Consider the following 10,582-nt stretch of genomic DNA (forward strand, 5'->3'; position numbering starts at 1 on the left):
TCTTAAAAGACATTAAATCCAAGACTGTTCGAAATACCATCTACGTAAATCATAAGTAAGTAACATAATATCACCACTAGAGTTGGAAAAAGTCCGTCCTCACAGACTGCCGCCCAAATGTTTATGAATTATTATATATTAGAATATTTTTCTTTTTTTCAGATTGAGGTTTTAAAAATACTAATTATATATGAATTATTATATTAAAATATTGGCATAATACCCATTTGGCTCCCGAAACTAAGATTTCAAAGTCAATTAGAATCTTAAATGATCAAAATCATCAATAAGATTCTTGAATTAAGCAAAAATCATCAATTGAGTCCTTATTCTAAACAAAAATCATCAATTGAGGTCTAATCAAAATTCATTCGGTTGAGCAATTTTAGACCCTTTTCTCTAAATTCATTTTGAATCAAAGATTATTTTAGGATATGATAAAAACTTAATTAATTATTTTTATCTGATTGAATTTTGATAGTATTAATTCCTAATTCACTTTGAAACTTTAGTATGCCACCATTTGGGTGTAATGCCTAAAATATTTTTCTTTCATTTCATTGACATAAGAAACTTCAAAACACGCGCAAAACCAGAGCGTGCAGCAGCGTAAACTTCGGAAATGTTCAAAACACACGCAATACGCCGCTGCGAATATCATCGCACGGTTGCGCCGCAAGAGAGGGCGTCACTCCTTTTCCTTCTTATCCCGGATCAAAGTTATCATAGTTTTATCTTTCCCTATTCCAGTATTTACCTTTCATTATTCCCGTTCGAAGACTCGAATCTCTTCCAATCCAAACACATATCTCTCTCTCTCCCCCCGCTATCTATAAAATTCTTAAGAATACAACAAAACAATAACAGTACAAAACTTCCAGCCATATCCAAGGCCGGCTTTCGTTTAAAACACACAAACAAACACTCTTTCCTCGATGATTATATAGACTTTTAATTCTCCACACAGATAGATTTACTTGTGCACTGTGCATTTCAAATTAAGTCAATCGATTTTGGCCGGAGAAAATGGCCGGGTTCGACGTGCAAGTAGCTGGTGCTATGATGACGGAGCTGAGAACTACTTTTGCTTCTGGTAGAACTCGGAGCTATGGATGGAGAGGGACTCAGTTGAAGAATCTGTTGAAGTTGTGTGATCATGAGAAGGAGATCGTCGAAGCTCTTCGTCAGGATCTTTCTAAGCCTGAACTTGAATCTACTGTCTATGAGGTCAACATCTTACTTGTATAAGCTATGAGTATATATACGGCTAATTTATTATTCTTCATGTTTATGTGTTCTGAAATGATCTGTAGAATATATAGTGATTAGATGAGTCGTATACGTATTGGCTATTTTATTTTGAGTTTTTCCTCTCTCGGTTTTTGTTAACGGTCTGGTTGAGAAATGATTGGGAAACCAGAGAACAGGTGTCAATTTTCCACTGTAGTTGAGAGATTTTGGAATTTCGAAGTTCAATCACCTGATTCAGTTAAATTACAGTCAGGTCGCGGCTGCTCTGTCATGAATTAATTCTTTCAGATTCGCTCCTTTTTTATCTGTTATTAATGCGCTTACTTTTGGATTGCTTACTGCCGTATTGGCTCTTTTCGTGTGAATTAATTTCCTATGACTCTTCTGTTAATATTGATGTTATACTTGAGTTGTATTATATTGATTGGGATTACATAAATGCATTTCAGATCACCTCTAATTTTCACCTATTTATAGGTGGGGGAGAACTCTGGATAAGCATTAATGACATTTATTGTCTCTGTTGTCCAAGAATAGTTTTCACTTCTGCCTAACAAGTTCAAATCATATTTCTCCTAAAAGGCCACGTGCAAGTATCATACATATATAGATTTTTTTAAATTGAAGTCTAATATAATTCATGTTAAATCATGCAGATACTGTTAGAGAATCTGGTTAGAAATCTATTTTGGATTTAATGACTGATGGGAATTTACATCATAATATGGTCTGCTTATGGTACTGATGACCAGGATTATGCAGGGAGTGATACATAATTTAGGACTTAAGCAGAAACTATCAATAATAGCAAATGTCTTAGGGTCATAACGCTACTTTTTAAGATATACGTTGATGCCAATCTGTGGAATATGAATGGAAACTCTAAGAAATGAGAAGATTTAGATAAACAATGAACCAAAGGATACAGTGAAATGCTCTCTTAAGAATGACTTTGTAGCAAGGATATTTAGAGAAAATCTAGCAGTATGAATGTTTATAAATGCTTTCATGTGAATATCAAAGTTTAACATAGGAAAAAAAAAAAATTAAGCAAATTATTTTATTTCTATGATTTGTGAAGATTTTTACTTTAGCAGCTATCTTGTTCAGCATGAACAGAGATTACTTGTTGCATGTTAAACCGAGCGTTTATCTGTTTTAATTCGTTTAGTGGAGGCTGGTGCTTGGTTTTCTTCAATTTAGCTTCTCTCTACACCCTTTGACTGATGGATACCTTCTTTGGTTCAACATTCTTTGTCGCTATCGATATGGTTGCAATCAAATCCTCTTAGGAACAATGAAGTTTACACATGCTTTTAGGTTCCATCGTTGCCAAATCTCATAAAGAAGTTCACAACAATCTCTTCCTGAGAACTCCATCATCCATGGCTTGTATAGAAGTATTAATTTTAGGTGTAACTAGTATAGCCATTTTTACTTGGGTCGCAGTATCTTATTTCTTTTGTTTTGGACATCTTTTTTTGGTCTGAGAAACTTAGGCAATGGCTCAACGATTTCGTGCGTGTGTCTGCTCCTATGAATCTGTAGAGAAGGAAATATTGGAACAGTTAATCATTTTTACATTAGAGCTGTCTAGCTTCCCGAAGACCATAACAACTTTGATCATGTGCAGGCGGTCTTAAACTTTTTGCGCCCCGGTGCTAAATTTTTATCAAACGCTTAATATTTACTAGAATTTTGTATTAAGAAAATATAAAGAGAAATGAATGAATGGTAAGGTTGTGAATTTGAGTGGTTGAATATCTAAATTACATATGCACTCAATGTAGTGAAAATGTGTAAATTGATCTTATTACATTATATTAATTTTTCTTTTCAATTTAAGCTAATATCTATATTTGACTAAGCACGTCTTATATTTTGGGGCCCTTATAATTTTGAGGCCCTGTGCGGAATGGCTACTTGCACACCCTCATCTACCCCATGTGTGCAGGTCCGTTGAAGCACATCTAGTTTACTTGTAAAGCTAACATATAAATTCTTCTGCAGATAGCTTTGCTCAAGAACTCATGCAAACTTGCTCTAAAGGAATTGAAACATTGGATGGCGCCAGAAAAGGTAGAGCTTTTCTCCACCCCCCACCACCTCTGTCCTCTATAGAAGTTTCCTCACTATTTTTACTTCCTTTTCATTGAATGACGTAATTGTCTTTTGGGAATATAATCACATATCTTGTTTTATTGCAGGTGAAGACCTCATTGACCACTTTTCCTTCATCAGCTGAGATAATGCCAGAACCGCTTGGTGTTGTATTGATAATTTCAGCATGGAATTATCCTTTCTGTGAGTTTACATCTGAGAATGTCTATATGTTACTTTCTCCGCTCTTGAATCTGAAATATTAAGTTTCACTCTTCTCTCTTTTCTAGTGTTGTCTCTTGATCCACTTGTTGGAGCTATTGCTGCTGGTAATGCTGTGGTCTTAAAACCATCAGAAATTGCTCCAGCCACATCCGCGTTGATGGCGAAGCTAGTTGCAGCATATTTGGATAGCTCTTCCATAAAAGTTATTGAGGGGGCGGTGGCTGAAACAACTGCTCTGCTAGAGCAGAAGTGGGACAAAATATTTTACACAGGTTCTTACCCATCGATCATTTGTTGGCTTTCCCTGTTTCTGGAATATTAGATTTTGAATCACGAATTTATGGTGTACCAGTAAAATATTCAGTAGTTCTCTAAAATGCCCCAAGTGGAAATATTTGAAAATTTTGACAATTTTGTTGATGTCAAGCAACACATGGAATGTGCTTTCTAACTCTAGTAGAAACATTTAACAAAATATTCAGTTATTCCTTTAATTGTACGTATTAATGGACATTTTATGGATGGGTTCTGCTCTAATGTTGTTTGAATTAAACATAAATGTAACTGATGGTTTAGATACAAAAAACATGATTCCTCTTTGATGCTCTTAGCTGAGTCCCAAACAAACAAATACAAAAGACATGGTTTAACAATGAGATGGGAGCCTTGCAGTTAGTAAAGGTTGAATACAGAAATAAGTGTAACGGGAGAAGATTGATTTTGAGAAATTTGTCTGTTCAAGAGAGTTATAATTGCTTTTCATGCACATTTGTGCATATGAGCCCTCACTACTTCCTTTCTAGAGCACATATATACTTAAAGTCAATACTGGAAGTCTTTGTGTGTGTGTGTGTGTGGAATGACGTATTCTTACTTGGTGGATAAAAGTTTCTGCATTCCTTTGGGAGAAGGTGATTATTAGTTGCAATATAGCACCCAGAAGTCCTAGCAGGATTTTTTTGCAATCCACGGACTCGTGCCTTTGGAAGAACTTGGAAGCATATGTTACATACAGCTTCATTTGTTTGCTTACTGTTTGGAATCTCTGGGTGCAGTTTCACTTTGGAATCGTAGAACCTTAAACAATCTATTTGGTAGCAGGTCATGGTTATGAACTGATTTTAGTTGGGTCTTGCTAGAGAAGCTATGTCAAGTTGATCTTTTGTATCTTAAGGGTATTGGGATTTCGTGCAAATCTCAATTTTATGTGGTGAAAGGGTTGGGATTTAGAGCTTGTTTAGATGTGTCAGTTGTGGTTGACAAAAACTTCTTATGTGTCTTTGCTTTGTAAATCAAATAGGCTGTGTTGTTTCTAATATTGTATTGATGTTTCTGTATTTCAACATACCAAATGATGGTCTAGAAAGAACATAAGGGTCTGTTAACTGTTGCTAAATGTTTGAAATTGCATGTTCTTTTGTTGAATAAACAATTCTCGACAATGCAGGGAATTCAAGAGTGGCACGTATTGTGATGGCTGCAGCATCAAAGCACCTGACACCAGTTCTTTTGGAGCTAGGAGGGAAGTCTCCAGTTGTGATTGATGAAGGCATCAATTTACAGGTGAAGGTCTCCCTTATCTCACTTTCTATGCTTTTGATCTCAACCAGCATTAAGTTTATGCTCTGTTCATTAGGTTTTTAAGTCTTTTGTTCATCTGAAATAAATTTATCTTCTTCTTCAAGATTGCTACCAGGAGGATAATTGCAGGCAAGTGGGGTTGTAATAATGGACAAGCATGCATTTCTCCTGATTACATCATAACCACAAAGGATAATGCTCCAAAGCTGGTAACATTGATTGCTATTTGCACTTCTTTTCTTTTCCTTCCATTTACACACTGTTTGTTCATCTAGTCTTTTACTCTTTGTTTTTATCTTCCAGGTGGATAGCCTAAAAAAGGAGCTAGAACATTTTTATGGAAAGCAGCCGTTGGAATCAAAAGACTTGTCTCGAATAGTGAATTCCACCCATTTTGCTCGTCTGACTAAACTACTGGATGAGGATAAGGTTTCTGGTAAGATTGTCCATGGAGGTGAAAGAGACGAAACAAACCTGTGAGTTGTACTGAGTATCTGCTCATTCTTCTTTTTCGGTTCTTATTTGTTAGATGGTTGTAGTGTGCTTTTTAGCTATAAATGGTTCCTCCCTCAATGGCAGGAGAATTGCTCCCACTATCTTGCTGGATGTTCCACTAGACTCTATGGTAATGAATGAGGAGATTTTTGGTCCCTTGCTTCCCATTGTCATGGTAAAAACCTAAACTTTTACACAGTTTTCTTTGAGGCTTTGGTGTTCATTTGGGTTGCAATTAGAAGCATGGATAAAAAAAAATTTATCCCTGAACTAAAATTCTCCTATGAAATCTGTGCATTAGTTTCTATCGTAATTAGGTAAAAGTAACTGCAAAATACTGATGCTTTGTGAATGAAAATAGAGATCAAGTACTATGCTTTTCAGCCTTTCCTGATTTCTTATGCATGAAATTCTGAGGTATTGTATCATTATTGATTCTTTCTTTTGGTTTGGAACAGGTCAACAAGATTGAAGAGAGTTTCGATTTGATAAACTCAAGAACAAAGCCACTTGCTGCTTATCTGTTTACCAATAAAAAGAAACTCAAGGAGCAGTTCGTGATGTCCGTCTCTGCTGGTGGTTTAGTTGTCAATGACACTACTGTTCATGTAACTATCCTTTCTTTCTTATTTATAGAAGCTAGCTGCATTCATAACGCATATTTACAACTCTTAGATATCTGAACGGCACATTAAAAGCTCTACATGATAAAATACTAATCAGTGATTCTGGTTGATGTAGGAGTTATGATGGTTCATATGCATACACTATAATGTAATTTATACATATATCCTCATATATTGTCATATGTGGTCTAGTATTTTTCTTTTAGGTTCATCTCGTCTCATTATCATACCTGGTACAGTAAAACCTCTATATATCATACCTGCAACAGTAAAACCTTTATATAGGAATACACTTGGGACCGGACTATTTGTATAACAATTGGGAGGTTATTACCAAGTTGGGACCGAGTTTTTTTATAACAAAATAGAGGTTATTCCTATATAGAGTATTCCTATATAGAGGTTTTACTGTAGTATATCAACCATGTGTTTTATTTAGTGATGAGTAAATTAGCTGTACTAAGAATCTCTCCGGACAAGCACGGTGTCTGTCTTTCATGTTTTTGAATCAAAAGCTGCTTTTAGTCGAATATAGTTGTACCCCGTCCCAGTTTTATATAACATATGCTTCTGCTGCAACAAATAAGTCGCATATTCTATGTATGTATTTTAACATTATGTTCATCGACAATGCAGCTAGCAGTTCATACTTTACCATTCGGAGGTGTTGGAGAAAGTGGAATGGGTGCATACCATGGCAAATTTTCTTTCGACGCTTTTAGCCATAAGAAGGCGGTCCTGTATCGAGGTCTCGGTAGCGATGCAGCCGTAAGGTATCCACCATATACTACTGGGAAGATAAGATTGATGAAAGCTCTTATTGGTGGTGGAATTTGGAATATAATTCGTGCTCTGTTCCGTTTGGGTAAGCCTTGAGAAGATATTGCTCTTTTTCTTTAGAATACACATGCCTTAAACCTACTGAATCTGTGTAAAAATCATTGTTCTTTGGCCAATTTAAACTGGATGAAGATTTGATCAGTTGTGAAAATGAAATTAGATATTGTATCTTCGTTTGTGATAACTTTTGTTCAGAAATATGAGTTCATTACTAATAAAAATAATTCTTCTTTAGGATGTCTGATACTAAATAAAATATACTTGTCTTCTTTACACATACTTGCTCATTGATATATAATAGTAATTATTTGTTTCCCTGCAATTTCACAGAAAAGATTACACCAGAGTTCGTTGATGTTTTTTAGTTTCTCCCGCGTTTAACTCATCCCGTCTTACATGCATGTGGTTTCATCTCGCTTTTACCTATTATCTTTAAGTTTTAGGGTCAAATAGCTCATTGACAATGACTACACTAAGTGGTCGGGTTTCAAATCCCGACAACTCTATTTGTTAATGGAATTTTAACACATAGTAAGATAAGTTTTTGTAGTACATACTTCAAGTTCAAGGATATTCACTCATCTGAATGTATAAAGATAATAATGAAAATTATTTTAAGTTTTATTTATCAGCTTAAATTTAAATTTTAGATTCAATGGTTCTTGAGAAGATGGACTAGTTCTGGTTCGAGAATATTGGATATTATCAGCATTGCAGTTGCTCTGTAATATCATATTTATATTGGACAATATCCACTCGCGATACAAAAAAAAAAAAAAAAAGAATTAAGACTCAAAATGACGTTAGAATCAAGACTCAAAAAGACAATTAAGTTAGTAGGTATTAATTGAGTTGTTTCAAAATTTTACCGAACACTTTTTGGTAATTCTGGAAAATAGAAACAAATTGTCACTTAATCCAAATCAAATTTTTATTATTAACTCTGCCTTTAAATTAGTAATATTTGGTAAATTAGTTTAAACTAATTGTATTTAGATTAATTTATCAAATATTTTTAACTGGAGAACTAAGTTGATAATTAAAATTTAATTTGAGCTAAATTGATTTGTCTATTAAGGGTTATTTTCACCCTTAGTTCGTGATAAAACTCAACTTGATGGGCCTTTTCTTCTCTGTTTCCAAGTTTAAAATTAAACAAACAACCCAGAAAACAGTGCATTAACGAAATTTCTGATGGAGTTCTAATTCGTTGAGCAAAACATTTTCATACATTACTAGAATCTTTAAAAATTTCCGCCAAGCATTTGGTGGGATACAAATATAAGATCAAAGATCTATCAACAATTACTATATATGTATTGTAGAGGTTCTAAACAACATATTTTACAAGTGTCAGAAAAAAGAAGAAAAATTCAACCAGAATCTTCCAAAATACTAACCAAATCCAACCGTTGATCTTCTGTCAATTCAGAAGGAAACTCAACCAAGAAGTTGACTCTAAGATCACCTCTTTTTCCATGGTCTTTAGTGTTAGGCATACCCTGTCCTTGAATAAGTTTATGATATCCAGGGTAAATGATAATATCATCAAACATGAGAGAGAAGTTGTTTCCACCCAATAAAGGAATGGAAATTTCAGAAGCAGTTAGAGCTTTGATTAATGGGATTTCAATTGTTAATTCCAAATTATCACCTTCTCTTCGGAACAAAGAATGCTTTTTCTCAGCAATTATAAATGTTATATCTGCTGGTAGACTTCCTGGTCTCTCGTTTCCCATCCCTTCAAATGTTACTTTTGTTCCTTTTTTCCATCCTGGCTTCACATTTATCGTTAGCATTTCCTCTTCCTGAATTATTTGTCTGCACTCAACCAGTGAATAGAATAGAGTTGTCAATTTCTAACATAACAACACGATTTACAGAGGTAGTTCGTTTGACTCGACCCGCAATTATCATTTTTGTGTCAGTTATATCACATATAATAACGTGGAATATATAAATCACCTAACATGATTATAATATGATAACCCCTTTTGACATCCTAGCAATGAATATAGGCTTAATACATCATTTGCCTTCTGAACTTGTCCAAAAAATTTGATTGGCCACCTGAACTTTCAAAGTGTCCCGATAGCCCCCTTGAACTTGAATAAAATATTCAGTTAGCCCCCTGAACTTGCAAAAAAATGTAATCAATTTGATCACTCGGTTGCAAAAAAAAAATATGTTAAATGCGGAAGATGTATTGCACGAGTCTTACAAAAAGTAAAACGACCAAAATCAGGATATACGGTTTTAATATTAGAGAAGACAAATTTTATAGTTAAATAAGTAATAACTTCATTTTTAATCTATTTTTGAATTATGTAATAATATTTTAAGATGCGTGGAATACATCTTCCGCATTTAACTAACTTTTTTGCGACCGAATGATCAATTGATTACATTTTTTGCAAGTTCAGGGGGCTCACTGAACATTTTATGCAAGTTCAAGGGGCTATCGGGACACTTTGAAAGTTCAGGGGCCAATCAAGCTTTTTGGACAAGTTTAGAGGGCAAATGATGTATTAAACCATGAATATATTATTGACACTTATCGTCGGTATTTCATCTTCCTCAATTATTCGTATGCATCCAACCATCGGATAGAGTTGTCACGTTTGACTTGAGCAGTTTGATATAATTACCATTTTTATGTATTTATATCATATATAATAACGTGGAATATATAAATCACACAACATAATAACTCATTTTGACACCTATCAATGAATATATCATGGCCTGACATTATCATCCAATTTCTATTTATCTATCAACAAATCAATAATTATTGACACTTATAACAGTCAATCATATTTGGTGCCTCACGTATAACAATCAATCACATTTGATCTAAATTAGATGAAAATTAGCATGTATGTAAGAAGACTCATTAAATTGGGCAAGAGATAATTACTAATTGGAACTGTTCTCCAAAATTGTAGAAGGGAAGAAACAAGTGATTTTCAAGTATGAAATATTATGTGAAAATTGAGGCAACTATGCAGATTGACACAACACAATCCCATTAGAAATCATAGTACATAAACATCTAACAGATCTCCTTACATACGTACTAATTTCCGTTTAAAATATAAATTAGACCAAGTGTAAGCAATTGCAATATGCCAGAGGCCGAATGTCACAAAATAACAGGTTAAGGAAAAAACACAAACATTTTTTATAGGTCAGAGTTGTCACAAAAGCTTAAAGCACTATAGACGTCTGACCTATCCAAAATGTTACTCATTACTCCCTTAATAAATTATTTGGTAACATTTGCCCTCTAAGCTATTCAAAATGTTTAAATATTGGTTTTTGGCTCCTGACCTGTTATTTGGTATTTGTTCCCTCATTTCTTAAAATTGGTGAAATTTCAATCAATATGGATATCATCCACATTGATTGAGATTACCAGTTCTGATAGAGCAAATGTTACTAAATAATAGATAACGAGATAC

At 34.2% G+C, this 10,582-nt stretch overlaps 2 protein-coding genes across 2 annotated transcripts in view; one reads left to right on the plus strand and one right to left on the minus strand.

Moving 5' to 3' along the window:
• Positions 1–751: 751 nt before the first annotated feature.
• Positions 752–7,393, plus strand: LOC136235700 (aldehyde dehydrogenase family 3 member H1). Its single transcript, XM_066025590.1, has 10 exons — positions 752–1,227; positions 3,262–3,330; positions 3,459–3,555; positions 3,642–3,848; positions 5,024–5,139; positions 5,262–5,366; positions 5,461–5,633; positions 5,737–5,827; positions 6,111–6,260; positions 6,915–7,393. The coding sequence occupies exons 1-10, from the start codon at positions 1,027–1,029 to the stop codon at positions 7,152–7,154; spliced, it is 1,449 nt and encodes a 482-aa protein (XP_065881662.1). The 5' UTR covers positions 752–1,026; the 3' UTR covers positions 7,155–7,393.
• A 904-nt stretch (positions 7,394–8,297) lies between these two features.
• Positions 8,298–10,582, minus strand: part of LOC136234842 (uncharacterized) — a 4,441-nt gene continuing 2,156 nt past the window's right edge. Inside the window, exon 3 of the mRNA XM_066024328.1 lies at positions 8,298–8,939. Within this exon, the coding sequence (XP_065880400.1) occupies positions 8,492–8,939 (448 nt within the window). The 3' untranslated portion in view covers positions 8,298–8,491. The remainder of the gene's footprint in view (positions 8,940–10,582) is intronic.

This window comes from Euphorbia lathyris, chromosome 7 (assembly GCF_963576675.1).
Source record: "Euphorbia lathyris chromosome 7, ddEupLath1.1, whole genome shotgun sequence".
Classification (NCBI taxonomy): Eukaryota; Viridiplantae; Streptophyta; class Magnoliopsida; order Malpighiales; family Euphorbiaceae; genus Euphorbia; species Euphorbia lathyris.